Here is a 15369-nt window from a genome sequence, read left to right as displayed (position 1 = left end):
AGAGGTGTTTCTGCTTCAACAACAGAATTGATATGGAGGGGTTTCAGGGCAGGCTTTTCTTCGAGTGGGCAGTTGTGTCTGTGGCATTTCAGCCTTTGTTTTTCTTATTTCTAAGTTCTCTGCATCAGCATGGGGTAGAGCAAATTCCCCATCAGGGAAGGGGAGGGACAAAGCGCCAGCCAGCCCTTGCTCACCTCTTCAGGAGCTGTTGGGACCTGCTTAGTTGGGTCTCTTAATTTGGCTGGGTACCTAAAAGTTACTTGGAAAAGGATCCACTTCAGTTTTCTCTCTCAGCCTCTAAATTCTGGGGTCCTTAAGAAAACCTGCATTCCACAGCCTGACAGCCAAGTTACTTGTCTGAAACTAGTGGGCTGTGCTGAAGCTGAGAAGCATGATCTCATGACTCAGACCTCTAGAGGAGTGGAGTGGAGGTTCTGGGATGCAGGGCAGGAGGCTCGGCCTCACCTGGGTTTCAAGACACTGTCAGGCCAACAGCAGAATGCCTGCACTCCATGTTCCTTTGTGACTACTAGTGTCTACTACTGCTCGCCATCACAGCCTCCTTTGTGAGATGGTTGCCTTCGGTGCATCTTGAGTCTTGTGTTATTGTCCTCTCGCTGGCCTCACAGCACCCCCAACTGTGTTCTTTTACCCTCAGGTCTCAGCACACTTCCAGCTCATAGTGACCCCATGCTGCCCATTCATTTGCCTTTCTGTTTCTCACTAGACTAAGAGCTCCTTGAACAGGGAGCTCATTCCTGTTTACCATCAAGCTGGTACTTGGGATCGTTTGACTGTTGCAGCCACACAGCAAGGTTTTCCTACAGCAGACCTGGGCCCAGTGGCTCGTGGGTTTCCCAGGATGCCCCCCACTCAGTCTAGAACAGAGTTCTCACATCCAAGAGACAGAGAAGGATGAAAGGGTCATGCAACTGGACATGCCAAGAAGCTGGCAATTCCCAGCCCCGCCGATGTTAGTTTCTCATCCCAGCTGGCTTCATGTCTTGTATTCTTTGCTTTTTTATTCTTGGGGCCTTTGGAGAGCCAGGGCCATGAGCACCGAGGGAATGGAAGGAGGCCTCAGAGTGAACACCACACACCTCCACTCCACCATTTACACAACAGTCATCACCTGGCAGGAAGGAATGAGGATGTCCTCATGTCTTGAAGCTGGCCAAGGCTCACAGATCAGTTCTCTGAAGCAGCTACCACTCAGTAGAGGGTGCTCCCTCTGAACTGGGAAGGAGAGCTGATCGCCTCTCTCCATGATATCCTGGCACTTCTGAGGCCCACTTCTCTAACTAGCTTACTGCTGCTTGGCTCTTCCAGAAGCTCATGTGGCCCCAGATGTCCTTTGGAGTCAATTTGGGGCCTGAGCCCACCCACATCCAGGGCACTATTTACGGTACGTGGCCAGGTGCTGCAGGGCTAGAGGTCTATGTTACACTCTTACTGGGGCCTTCACTCTGATGTGAAGCCCCCTAACTTTTCCTGCCCGGGCCCCTCTTCTTTCAGGCTAACTGGTGATGGTCTCTGGTCATCCTTCTTGTGTATCTTCTTTCTTGCATCAGACCTGCTCAAGAAGTTACTACTTTGCTGGGTGCAGTGTGGCTCATGCCTGTAATCCTATCACTTTTTGGAGGCCAAGGTGGGAGGATCCCTTGATCCCAGGAGTTGGAAACCAGCCTGGGCAACGTGGCAAAATCCTGTCTGTACAAACATTTAGCTGGGCATGGTGGTCTCAGTTACTAAGGAGGCTGAGGCAGGAAGATTTCTTGAACCCAGGAGGACAAGGCTGTAGTGAGCCATGATTGAGCCATTGACTGCATTCCATCCTGGGTGACAGAGTAAGGCCCTATCTCAAAAAAAACAAAAACAAAAAGGTAGAAGAAAGACAGAAAAGAAAGTTATTGGGTTGGACGCGGTGACTCAGTGTTGGTAATCCCATCACTTTGGGAGGCCACGGCAGGTGGGAGATCTTTTGAAGTCAGGAGTTAAAGACCAGCCTAGCCTAACATGGCAGAACCCCCCTTTCTGTTAAAAATACAAAAATTAGCTGGGCATGGTGGTGTGTCCCTATAACTCCAGCTACTTGGGAGGCAGAGGTTACCGTGAACTGAGATTGCGCCACTACATTCCAGCCTGGGTTACAGAGTGAGACTCCGTATCTCAAAAAGAAAAGAAAAAGTTATTGGCTAAAGGAAGTCTTATTGATGGTGGCCTGGAGGGGAAGGAATTCAAACCACAGTTATATGGGATGCTGAGCAGGCATCTTCAAGGTGTGTTTCCTGAGCCATCAGGAGGGGATTCAAGAGCTGTGATGCTCTCTGCAGCATTGATACACATTTAGGGAAAGGTCTTTGTCATGGTGTGTTTTCCACATTGATCAGTTTATTCCTGGTTTAAAGCAGTTCCCAGAATCCTTCTGGGAAGCCAGCCCAGTGCTTCTGCCTCTGTCCTGAGCCATCATTAGATTGCCCTCAGTGCTCCCAGGGTAGGGCAGGGATTTGCCAGCTGGTTGGCAGTATGTGTGGCCAGACCCCAGTGTTCATGCATGGCTGCTCTTCCTTGAGCTCGGTGACCCCATGTGGTTCCATCTGATTGCTGGATCTTAGGGTTGAAAGGTCTTAGGGTCTCCTGCGCATAGTGGCTCCCTCTCATAGCCTATTCTCAGTGCCCCACACCTGCTGCCTGGACCTCTCTCTTATCTTGTCCCACGTGCCCTGGAAATGCCTCCACCAGTGGTGCAGCCCTGCTTGTTTAAGTGCTTCAAGGCCAATCTGAGGAGTGTGAGGAGACTGTCTTAGACCCATGTCTGCTACAGCAGAGCCTGGCCTCTTGGAGGAGGTGCACTTGTGGCAGGCACACTCCTACCTGGGGCCTCTGCACCTGCTGTGCCCTCTGCCTGGAACACCCTCCCAAACTACAGACTCCTCCTGCTCCCCACTGGTGTGTTAGCTGTGCATCTGGCGGGATCCTCAGCTAATTCTTTTGGGGACTGTGGGTACCCTTGGCCCAGCGCCATCTGTCAAACACCCCCAGACTTCAGTGGGCTGGCTGCCTTGGCCTGGGTCACATCGTTACCTGGGCTGTGTCCCCCAGGGAGAGAGTGCCCAGTTACATCTGGACCACCTTGCTCTTCAAAGTGAACTTTGAGAGAGGAGTGTTGGAAGAGTTGTCAGAGGCCCTCAGCTGGCCTTTGCCCCTGTCTTGGTGGCAGAGAGAGAGGGCCACCATCCTCTTTTTCCCTCTGTTGCTTACTGTTGAGTTGGCCCCAGCAGTCAGTGAGGCCAGGGTGATAATAGGCTGTGGCCTGGGTACCCAGCAGCCCTCATTATGGCATGGCTTTTCCTTACCAGGATGTGTTCGAAATGCGCTTTGCCAAGATGCCAGATGAGCCTGAGGAGCCAGCGGTGGCTGTGTCATCCCCGGCAGTGCCCCCTCCCACCAAGGTTGTGGCCCCACCCTCATCCAGCGACAGCAGCAGCGATAGCTCCTCAGACAGTGACAGTTCAACTGATGACTCTGAGGAGGAGCGAGCTCAGCGGCTGGCTGAGCTCCAGGAGCAGGTAAGGGTGTTGGTGGCTCCATTCCCAATCCCCCGAGTCCATGGACCAGGGTGGCCTCCCCAGAAGTTTTATCTAAGAGATGTTCTTGGCTCTGAGTTCCCAAGGGAGCAGAATTCCCACTGGATCACCTGTGGCCTTTATCTCTCTGCTAGGTCAAGTGCATGTTGATCATACACGTATGTATGGTGTATGTGTTGAGCTTGCAGTTGGGTATGGGGAGGGGCATTTTCTGGGTGGAGAGGAGGCTTCTTGATCCTGTCAGTGTCGGGAAGGAGGAGGTTGAGCCAGGATGTGCATTTCTCCCAGCCCTACCTGGTTTCTCCTCTCCCTGCAGTCAGTCATCAGGCCCTTTGTGCCTGACATGTATTCTCTTATTTAGCCTCTTAAGGGCCCTTCTCCTGGGATCAGGATGGCCATGACACTTAGTGGCTGCTGGCTTGATGGGCTCCTCTGGTGAGGAGGACACAGGCAATCTTTGGAGTTGAAGGAATGGTGGGCATAGGCATGTTAGGAATCTGGTTAACATGACAGGCCCACAGCTGGGGGCCATCTCTCCCTCTACCTCTCCTATGCCCACACCCTGATGCTTCAGGCGCATGCTGTCATGTTTTTTGGAGCAGACGCCTGGGTCTTGGGTGACGGGAAGACCATCTCAGCCCTGGGTGTGTGTCTTGCTTGTCTGGTCCACAGCTCAAAGCCGTGCACGAGCAGCTTGCAGCCCTCTCTCAGCCCCAGCAGAACAAACCAAAGAAAAAGGAGAAAGACAAGAAGGAAAAGAAAAAAGAAAAGCACAAAAAGAAAGAGGAAGTAGAGGAGAATAAAAAGAGTAAAGCCAAGGAACCTCCTCCCAAAAAGACAAAGAAAAATAATAGCAGCAACAGCAGTGCGAGGTCTGTGTCCCCTGAGTTTGCCCTGGGTGAGGATCCTCCTTCCACTGTCTCTTTTGAGACACCATGTGGGCCCCCGCCCCTCCCTGTCCTCAGTGGGTGAGAAGGACCCCTGCAGCTGTGGCTCCCCAAGCGCGGGCTGGTGGCCGCTTGCATGCAAGGACTTTTGCTGCACTGCCTCTGCCGTTTTCTGTGGGGTGAGCCTTTGGGGCTTACCACATTTGGTCGGGGACGGATAGGCGGCAAGGATAGGACTGTAACACCACCCCAACTCAGGCAGCCTCAAGCCACAGTTTGTTTTCAGTCTCCACACTGGGTGTTCCAGAGATTGGGTTGCCCACGCCTCATTTCCTATGAAGGCCAGTAGGTGAGGGGTATGGGAGGGACACCCCCTGCACCTCTTCTCCCCAGCATACATGTGGAGGAATGAGTTCCTGGCTTCCTCAGGGGGCCTGTTCTTGATGGTGTCTGCATCGTCCCTTCGTAGCAAGAAGGAGCCAGCGCCCATGAAGAGCAAGCCCCCTCCCACATATGAGTCAGAGGAAGAGGACAAGTGCAAGCCTATGTCCTATGAGGAGAAGCGGCAGCTCAGCCTGGACATCAACAAGCTCCCCGGAGAGAAGCTGGGCCGAGTGGTGCACATCATCCAGTCACGGGAGCCCTCACTGAAGAACTCCAACCCTGATGAGATCGAGATCGACTTTGAGACCCTGAAGCCATCCACACTGCGTGAGCTCGAGCGCTATGTCACCTCCTGTTTGCGGAAGAAAAGGAAACCTCAAGGTGTGTTTGAGCCCTCTGGGGATGGGGGTTGTTCTGTCAACCCCAAGTGTCACTTTCCCTTCCTTACTCAGTCCATTCTCTCTGTGCCTTTTTTCCAATTATAACATTCCTGTTCTTGACACAGAAACCTCTGGAAGGTTGTGACATCATACTCGCCCCTAGGCTGCTGTCAATGTCTTTGTAGATCTCTGGCTGGATGTGTCTGGGGCCCCTCTGTACCTTGTTCTAAGCCACAGCTGCTTTCAACCTTGATTGCCTGCTGCTGAGTCCTCCTCTGGCCTCTTGGGCGAAGGAGGAAAGGCAGGTCTGCAGGGTCCCAGCAGGAACTGCGTACTGATGCATTAATGCAGCACTGAGCCAGCCTGTGTCCTTGTAGAAGGGACAATTCAGTATGGCATTCTCTCTGGACTCTTCCAAGCAGCTCTTTTGTGTCACAGCTCATTTTGGCCCACAGCTTACCTCTGAGGACCGTGGGAGTTCGGGTTGGTGTTATGGCATTGCACACAGTCTTTGTCCCAAGCCCATACTGGCTGTTTGGGGTCCTTGGGCCCTTCCCTGGAGCACACCACATGATGACTTCCAGCGTGCATCTGAACAGCTGTGCTGGGAGACCCCCAGGCCTCTGCCTGCCTTGCATTACCTCTGGGCAGCATGTTCCTTTTGGGTCCTCTTCTTCCTCTACCAGAAAAGTGAGAGAATCCAAGCCTCATGACCAGTGGTACTTTGTGTTAGGAAATTATCCCTCTGCTTGGTCTCTTGAATTCTTGATAAACCCTCCAAAGGGAACTTTGAGAGATTGAAGGAACCTTGTAATTGCAATGTAAGCAGTCTACCTATGGGAACTGTGGGTCCATGTGGGTTCTGGGAGTGGCAGCTGGCAGTTAGGAGCAGCCCCTGGGCCCACAGTGCTCAGGCTCCTCGCTGGTTCTTCCTCTAGATGGATGGGGTGTGCCCATGGCTAAGAACGACCTCCTGGGCCGGGGCCCTGCCTAACCAGCTCCCATTGCTTGGGTTGCAGCTGAGAAAGTTGATGTGATTGCCGGCTCCTCCAAGATGAAGGGCTTCTCATCCTCAGAGTCGGAGAGCTCCAGTGAGTCCAGCTCCTCTGACAGCGAAGACTCCGAAACAGGTTAGGTGACTTGTGTCTTATCAAACTCCTCCCACCTGTGCCCGATAGCAGCTCATCCTGTGTCCAGGATGCTAGAGCCTAGGGACAGCATTCTCAGAACTTGCTAGGTCTTCTGTCTGCCTGTGTCTGTGTTAACTGTCTCCCTGGGGCTGAGGATAGCCCTGCACTCTGTGCAGCAGTGTCCATTCTCTCGGCATGGCTCTCATGCTGTCTCTGCCAGGGGTTGTGCATGGAGGACGAATGGCCTAGGGCGTTGACACTGCGGAGCTCTGGGTTGTGAGGACTGTGGGCGTGGGGGGCCCAGGGGATGCTGTGGACCTTGATGTGACCGCACCCAGCTCTCTGCCCCAGAGGAGACTCCCATGTCCCCAGGGCCTTCCCCATATCACAGTCACATACAGTGTGGCTGTTTCAGGAAGATGCTTCGCTGGTTTCTGGTGGATATAGAACAGACTGCAGCTGGCCGTGCCATCACCTGGGCCCCAGCCATTGCCTGCTCCTCCCCGGAGTGTGTTTGTTGCGTTGTTGGCTGCACCTGAATCTGCCCTAACTCCACGCACACCTGGACCTGTGTGTCACACCTGCAGTTCTAACTAACAGTCCCTTCTTTTCATGCCCCATTGGCCTGCACATCTGTCCCTGGGTTCCCCATTAGAGCCCACCTTCGGAGCAGCAGCCTCAGTGGGAGGTAGAGGTGGATTGCAATGCTGGGTGTTGGCGGGGGTGGGGAGGGGGCTGCTGTCCTCTAAGTATGCGTTTTCCTCATTATTCTCAGGGCCACAGATGCTCAGGCTGGCCCAGAGGAGAGGAGAGGGAGGAGGAAGCCATGGTGCCCAGGAGGCCTGGTGACCAGCCCCTGCTCAGAGACAATGCTAACATTCTGTGTCTAGGACTGATGGGGTTGCCGCTAGGCTGATGTAGCTGCATCAGTGAGCCAGTGTGCTGCAGACCACCTGAGAGCTGGCCCTAGGGTCTCAGGCAGGCTGGGGAGTGGGGATCCACAGTGAGAACCTGTGTGTTGGCAGTAGACTCCTGTGTGTTCTCTCATAGACTTGTACCACCCCTGGAATTTTATTCTAACTAGAAATAAATGCTAACCCTCAGTAATCCGTGCATGTAAATAACTTGATCGTGCCAGGGGAGATTGGGGATCCTCCACAGCAGCTGGGGAGAGCCATGTATCTCTGAGGCGCACAGATAGGGCGGGGGCAGGTGGCACCTCGGTCTCTGTCAGTATTGTTCTTCCCCTGATACCCTCTGCTTCCCAGTGAGTGAGGAGACTTGCCTTGAAGTGGGCTGAAGGACCCTTCAGGACTCCACATGCCCACATTTTCTAGCACAACTGTGTGGAGAATGCCCTGGGCAGCTCGCTGTCCTCCTGGCCTTCCCTGTCACCATCTTTGATCTCTAACCGGCATTCTCCCCACACTGCTTTTGTAATCCATCAGCCAGCAGGAGGCGCTGCACTCTATGGCTGTCCAGAAAGGGCTGGCCCTGCCACTCCATGCTAGGGCCTCCACTCGCAGCGGGATGAGTGGGGTGAATGGCTGTATTCTTGGATCCAATTAGCATTCCTGGTGGCTGCTGACTTTTCACTTTTGGTGCCAGCCGAGCCTCCAGCTTGCCTTCCTCTGGGTTTTCGCACCTCCTCTTTTCTAGCCAACTGCTGCCACCAGGGCTTTTGTTGCCTTTTCGTCTAAGGATCTGAGTGACCAAGCGGAAACCCCAGATGCTGAAATTGGCAGGGGACCTGATCACTAAAATGACGTGGCGTGGCCCTGGTGGGGTTGCCGCTTTAGCCCTCACAAGACAAGACGCTTTAGGGGGCTGTGGACATCACATCCTGATTTCCAGAGTCTGTGATCGTGGCCTTTGCCCTTGGCCTCTGCACCCTCTTCTGGACTCCTCTGCTTTGGGAGAGGAGTTGGGAGCGCTCCTGGCTTACTGAGTGAGTGCCCCACACCCCTCCTGCCACTGCCGAGATTATTATTTTTTCACTCCCCCACTTTCAAAAAAAGTGGAAAGATTGTGCAACAAGTAATCTGAGAGTCCTGGGAACAGCTGTCCTGGCGGGAAGGAGGGCAAGATTTACAGTCTCAGAGCCTCTGGCTCCCAGGCTCCCAGGCTCTGGCGGTCCAGCCCTGGCCGCTCTCGCAGCTGCCTGGGCTCTGGTCTTCCCCTTCCCAGGCGCCCTCCCCACCTTAGGTTTTGCCTGGTTCCCTTTTGTCTTGGCAGTCTTGGCCAGCAGGGGCTTTCCTTTGCCTTCTGTGTGCACTGAGTGAGCTCTGTCATGGGCTGGCAGGGTTCTTCTGCTCTCAGGAGGGGTACTGCAAGGGTTTCGTGTGGCAGATCCCAAAGTGGGAACCCACACCTTGGCACCACTGAACGCAGCCTTCTGCTGCCCTGTCCCACACAGGACTATACTCTGTGGGCAGGGGGCAGAGGGGGCGTAGATCCTGCAGCAGCTGCTCTCCTGGGTCCAGGAAGCCAGGCAGCCTTGATGTCTGTGGCCAGTTACAGGCAGCTCTGCCTTGAGGGAGTGGAGCAGAGTGGGGGGACATTGAAGGTATTTCCCTTTGGTCTCCCGGGTCCTAATTGTTTTGCCCCCTTCCCCTCCTTGTTCTTGTGTTTCCATTTGGATTAGAGCCGAAATTCCTAAAAGGGCCTGTTTTTGTCACTTACTGTGGGGTTAGGCCCTGAGACATGAATCGCCAAAAGAAACTGAACAGAGGCACTAGATTGAGGCTGGGGGTGCCATACATAGATACCCCTCCTGGCAACTATCCATAGACCAGGATGCTGTGGACCAATACAGGCGTGGGGTAGTCCTCTGGGGCCAGGCTACAGTTCATGGAGCCATGGAACACAGGCAGGAAGAGGATGGCGGGGGTAGGTGCTGCTTTCCCAGCTGGGTCCCAGGCCACCATATATTCCCCACCTCTGCCCCGGCAGCATGCAGTCCAGTGGGCAAGCCCCACCACTTCCTCTGAAACCCCCACATTGCTTGGGCTGTGGTCTTTCATTGAGCTGTGATTCCAGCTAAAGCCTGGAGCTGCTTGAGGGTTCTGTATTGAGACAGGCAGGGGTAGGGTACAAATGCCACCCACTATTTCTAGGGCATCTGCAGACTTGGGTGGGGCAGGCTGAAGGAGGACACTCTCCCAGGTGGGCCGTGGACAGCACTGTGGCTTTGCTTTCTGTACTGAGACAGTACTGAGGTTGGGTCTGCCCAGCACATGGGGCAGGGCATGTGCTAGCAATCTTCTAGCTTTCACTTGTCACATTGCTAATATCTGGCTCTTCCCAAGTGTCATGCACAGGTGGGCAGAGGTGGACCCACAGCTTATGTCCCTCTTAGGAATACTCCCTTAACCTCAGCTACCTGGGCTGAGACAGGGTCTCACGGAGGTGTGAGAGGTCCTCCTGGGCTTTGGTCTGGTCGTCTAGTTGGAGCGAGAGCACGGTCCAGCTATTTTAGTCTCCTGGCTTCCTTTTCCCAGGATTGGAACTTGTGGGTGTTTCTTAATAGCTCCAGGGGAAAAAGGAATGCTTGATGTTTTGGAAAGATTTGAGCTGGGAAATGCAGACAGAGGCCATGGGGCGTTCTTACCACACAACCAGCCTCAGCTTCCTGAACCCCAGAGTCTTTGAGGGACTTAGTCACAGCTCCAGACCTGCAGCTTGCCTGCTCCAGAGTGTGGCGCTTTCCTTGGGGAAGGGTGAAGACCCTGGAGGTGGGGAGTACAAAAAGACTTGAAGGTGGGGTAGTAGCTGGTCTGTCTGCACTGCCAGGTGACACCCACCCACCCCCCAGCACACACTCAGCATTTACAGCTGGAGGGATTCCGGGGCTTCACGGGCGGGTGAGGGTGAGCCTTGTGGAATGTGGCCCGGAGTGAGAGGCCGCCAGTGGGCGGGTTTTTCCCATGCCCGCACTCAGGGGCCAGGGCGTAGCGCATCAGTTGCATCCGTGACTCCAGCAGAAGCGTCCGCTCTGTTGCGTGGGTGGGAACAAGCCCAGCGCCCCTCCCTGATCCAGGGAGCCATGCTGGATGCCCCGGAAAAGGAAAGAAAGGAAAAGACTCTATTCCTTGGCCTGTTTCTTTTTCTTTTTTTCCTCCTCCTCAACAGTGTATATAATAGGTTGTGCTTTTTAGAGTTTGAGCTTTTTGTTTGGGCGATCTGAAGGAACGCAGAGATGAGGCGGTTTGTTCCTTCTCCTCCACTGGGAGTTCTGCACTCTGGTACCTCTTTTCTTGGGAACCTAGGAGGAAGGGCTGACATCAACTCCCTGAGACTAGACAGTGCAAAGCCCCTAGGTGAGATGAGCTCAGAGTCAGCAGGGGGCCTGGTGGGCTTGCCATACCTGGCTGGGGGGACAGGGCAGGGGCACCACTCAAGTTCCAAATAAGCCACTTGAGGAATAGTAAAGGAAATGCCAGTGTGTGCTCATTCAGGGCACACGTGGAGCTCATCGGTGGGAGCCAAGGTCACTCTATAGAAGCTTAGGAGGCTGGGGCTATTTCCAAGGCATCCACACGTACTACCTATGTGGCCTTTCAAAGGGGGAGGTGGGTCTGTCCCTATCCTAGATTAGCCAGGCAGGGGGCAGGGCTCCAGTCTCCAGTGCCGTTCTTGTGCCCATCAGCCACCAGGGCGCAGGAGGCTGGCTCGGTCTGCAGTTCTTCTGTTCTTGTGACTTAAACGGTACGTTCCACACCATTTCTCTCACACTGGTTTCTCTCTCCCTCTACGTAGGTCCTGCCTAATCATTGGACACGGACTCTTAATAAAACGGTCTTCAGTTCCAGATTCCTTCCCAGCAAGCTATAGCTTAAGTCCATTTTCTTCCGTGAAAGGGACAGGACTCCATCAAGTTATGGAATTCCTCAGAGCCCTGGGCCTGTCCCTCGGGGTGGATTAGTCATGTCCAGCAGTACACGCCTAGTCCCGCCTTCGGGAAGGCTGCCTGCCTGGCCAGCTGCCCGAACCTCCCTTTGTAAAGACTGCCTGGCTGTCCTGCCCAGCCTCCCTGGTCATCTGGGGTCTTCTGGGTGGGTGGCATCTCCTGGAGGGTGATGACAATCCCCCACACATGTGTTCATGTGGTGCTGCTCTGTGTGCAAAGCCAGACCCCAAGTATGTTTTCTCTCTTTGTCCCATCCCTCTTTTTCTGGGACTTTGAACCCTAACTGCTTCCCTCCTGAACCTCCCAGTGATATTAGCCCAGGAGAACTCTTGTACAGTGTGAGGAAGAACACTGACCTCTAGAGCTGTCCCAGATAAGGAGTGGGGAGCTTTAGAGGCAAGGCCTTGAGACCCTGGAAGGCTCAGTGGGGCTCTTCCCACAGCATGCTTCTCACTGATACCCTATGAGGCTTGAGCCACAGCTGACTCTCGGCCTTTTGGAGTTTTTCCTCCTCCGTTTCCACTGTTCCCATGCATCTCCAAAAGCTTAAGTTGCCTGATGGGCATTTCCCCAGTTTCTTTGGCCTCCCTATTCTCAAGTCACATAGGGAAAGTCCCTCCTGGAACCAGGCTGCAGTGTGCAGGACCTGCCAGGCAGGCACTGGTGATAGGCCTCGGGCCCACTATCCCCCTGCCACCCCACCTCACCCCCCTCCTTTAGAAGGGGCAGATCTGGGCTGGTGGACCAGGACTGCCCTGTGGACACCTCTGATTGGTGTTAGCAGCGTTAACGTTTTCCTGGTCTTCAGTCCCTTAGAATGACGACAATCCCTGGGGTTGGGGCAGGCGAGGGTGGCCACATCATCCAAGCCCTCCCAGAGGCACTGAATAGGCTTTTTCGCTCTAAAAATAAATACTGGCCCTTTTTTGGTCACAAATCTAGCATCTCAGCAGAAAACTGCCTGACGTGAAAAGTCCCTTAAGGAACTGCATCTGCGTTTCAGGGGCTTTTCATTTTTTCTCCTTTTTTAAAGTGTAGTTTGTGGGTGCTTCTTAAAGGCCTGCCTTCTCCTGGAACTAGAAGCGGGCTGGTCGCCATGGGCAGGCCCTCGGGTGCCGGCTCCCCACCCGCCTAGGAGCCCTGGCAGCTCTCCCCAGCTCCTTGGGCTTCAGCAGCTGCAACTGCCCCAGATTTGCCGTGGAAGCAGGGGCTAGCCTTGACCTCACCAGAGCCTCCCAGGGCCCTGTGTTGATGCTCAGGAGTTCCTGGACTGCTTTTGATCCTCTCTGGGCATCCAGCTTCCAGTCAAGCTCTGTTTGCCAAACCAATTATTCTGAGCTGCCCTTTGGCCTGCGCCTGATGTGTTTCCATTGCAGCCCCAGCCTGGCTGGGACAGGAACAGGCAGGAAAACCTTCATGCCCAGAGATTCCCATAGGACAGTTGGGGAGCTGCTGGCATTGTCTTTCTGGGAAGATTCTGCTTTCTTGGACCAATTGGCAGCCTGGATTCCCAATGTAGGGCCTATGTGCTGCCCTTGCTGCCACCACCCACGCCCCCTCTGCCCCCCCACATAACACAACTTGCATGTGTGTGCACATGGGCCATAGCCACAGGCCAGCTCTCCTCCAGGGTCCCTGTCCTTCTTGCCTATGGGGCTTCCATCTGGCAGAGAACGCGCAGGGCTCGTTGAACTTGAAAGCTCATTAGACAAGCTGTCACCTTTGCTTGGTGCCCCGGGAACAGAGCCAGAGAGAACAGTGCCCACTCACTTCTCCTTGTTGGCAGCCTCCTGCAGGAAGTGCCAGCCAGGCCTCGACGCACCAGCTGGCCATGGGTCCTGAGGAGGGGCGGGAGGTAACTGCTCAGTGCAGGCGGAGACTCCTCTCCTCTGCCCTGACCTTACCCTCCATCCTGTCTCCTTCACTGGAGTGGGTCTGGGGGGTGGGCGGAATCAGTGTTTTAATTGGATTTTACAAAAACATTTTATTTCTTTGTACAATTACCATCCTATGTAAAGATGAAATTTGTGTTGAGTTGAAGATTGTCATGGAATAAAGATCACACCGTACTTGAGGCCATCTTCATGTAACCCTTTCTAGAGAGTTTTGTGTGGGGGTGTCTTGGGCTGGTGTGTTGTGAAGCTGTGCACTTCCTGTCTTGTCTTTTACTGATGACTGACACAGGCTCAGACCATGTGGGCCAGATGGGGCTACCTCTACCAGCAGCCCCTTTAGTCATCTGGTCCTGCGGTCTACCGTGTGCCTCCTGCCTTCTCTCCCCAACTCTCTAGGCCCTGCCTGGGGGCCCCCGCACTTGCAAGGAGCCCTGGAGACAAGTCCCCAGGATACTCCTGTGGCCTTTCAAAGGCAGCTGACATGCCTCTGGAACCCCCCACAGGCCCTGCTGCACTTTGTCCCTACATCTCCTGTGGGCCTCTGCTCACAGCCTGCAGGAAGACTGTGAGGGATTAGAGTGACATCCCTCTTTTACGACAGAAAAAACAAGGTTCCTTCCAAGGCCACGAGACAGCAGGCGAGCCCCAGCCTGTCCTTCCCCTCCACACAAACTTTCTCCCTCAGCTCTGCATTTGGGCACATCCCTGAGGCTTCTCCTAGTCAGACTTTACAGGGTGGCCCAGCTTTTTCCCCCTGACTTGCCCTTCCTGCCCCAGATCCTCTCCAAGGCATGCCCCCAGACACCATGGCTCCATCACCTCCTCGTGCTGGCATTAGTGCTGGGAGAGAAGCCCTGGCCTTTTCTTCCCACTTCCCTAGTGTGCAGGGTTCCCCTTTTCCTGGGGCCGTCAACCTCTGCAGCCCGTGCTCCTCCCCCTGCACCACAGCAGTCAGATGCCCCATTGCCCTGACCCTGCAAATCTACCCGAGCTGTCCCTTCTGGCATGTCTCACCCACAACAGTATCCCTCTCACGAGATCATACTCTTACCCAGCGCGTCCCGAGCCCCATATGAAGGTTTGAGGCGGGGCCCCAGTGTCCCCAGTTGCGACCCCTGGCCATTTGTACAAGGACGTATGTCTGTAGCTGCTGAGGTCTGTGTCTGTGTCTTGTCTCACGTGGAATGGTGAGCTCTTAACAGGGCACAAGGTCCTTCCCCATCCCTTTTGGTGGCATGCTGCACTGAGGGCCACGTGCCTCACAGAAGCTTAGTGTGGCCCTCCATGAAGCAGATCCAAGTGGAAGGACCCTCAGTTTGGGCAAAGCATGTGTCCTCCAACACAAGCAGCAAGAGGCAGCACCCTGGCAAGGAGCTCAGGTGAAGCCAGGCAGTGCATGAGGTGCTTCTCAGTGACAGGAATCCAAAAGTCGCCATACCGTGGGCCCCGCCTCCCATTCAGTGGCTGGCGACTGTGTGACCTGTCAACCTGTGAGCGCTGGCCAGGGCTCACATCATCATCTGGGGCTCATGTTTGGCGAGGGGACATCCCGCTGGCAAAATTCCCTTGGTGTAAATCTCAGGGTGGGGACAGAGGTGGGTGCGTTGGCTCTCGAGTACACCTCGAAGGAGCAGACACACCCTAAACCTATCCACCCCGCTGTGGCGCTGAGCCTTTGGCCCACAGGAGCAAGGGTGCATGCTGTCTTCTGTCTGCAGCACAGTGACTGTGTCCCAAGGCAGGGATTTCTGAGGTCCGTCTACCCCTTTAGTTGATGGTCGTTCCCAGGGGAGCAGCCTGCTCCTTTTTTTCCTCCCAGGACTGAGCCCTCTGTGTTCTCCCTTGCTTGATAAGTTCCTCACCGTGCTGTGCCTCTCTCAGCCCCAGCTGAGCTTCTCTGCTTCACCTGGAGAATGGAAAGGAGTAGGCCCTCAAGGGCCATGCAGTTGGAGGTCCCTGAGTAGCTTCTTTTTAGCCATGTGACCATAGATAAGTCCCCTCCCTTCTCAGAGCCCCACTTTTCTCAACTGTCAGATGAATGTGATCATTGCAGCCATCATAGGTTGTTCAAAAACAGCAGGTTGCAGTCCAGGCCATGCACTCTGTCACTATAGTGAGTGACTGGCCTGTGGGTAGTGGGAGGCATTGGGCAAGGAGGTCTCATCTTCCCGTGTGGCTGTAGTGGTCTGAAGCTTGG

General features: G+C 54.6%; 1 protein-coding gene across 11 annotated transcripts in view; it reads left to right on the top strand.

The window, feature by feature from the left end:
* Positions 1-15369, top strand: part of BRD4 (bromodomain containing 4) — a 96158-nt gene that overhangs the window by 72724 nt on the left and 8065 nt on the right. For 8 of the 11 annotated variants that reach the window (XR_004738243.3, XM_078358978.1, XM_035285992.3 and 5 more), the window contains 4 exons: positions 3360-3569; positions 4260-4459; positions 4944-5239; positions 6258-6368. Coding sequence is in view for 9 of the 11 variants with exons in the window: in XM_078358978.1 (XP_078215104.1) it covers positions 3360-3569; positions 4260-4459; positions 4944-5239; positions 6258-6368 (817 nt within the window). In the remaining 2 variants the exon portion in view is untranslated. The other 3 variants (XR_008478724.2, XM_035286002.3, XM_035286000.3) reach the window with 3 other exon arrangements.

Source organism: Callithrix jacchus, chromosome 22 (assembly GCF_049354715.1).
Source record: "Callithrix jacchus isolate 240 chromosome 22, calJac240_pri, whole genome shotgun sequence".
Classification (NCBI taxonomy): domain Eukaryota; kingdom Metazoa; phylum Chordata; class Mammalia; order Primates; family Cebidae; genus Callithrix; species Callithrix jacchus.
This window is presented reverse-complemented; position numbering and strand designations above follow the sequence as displayed.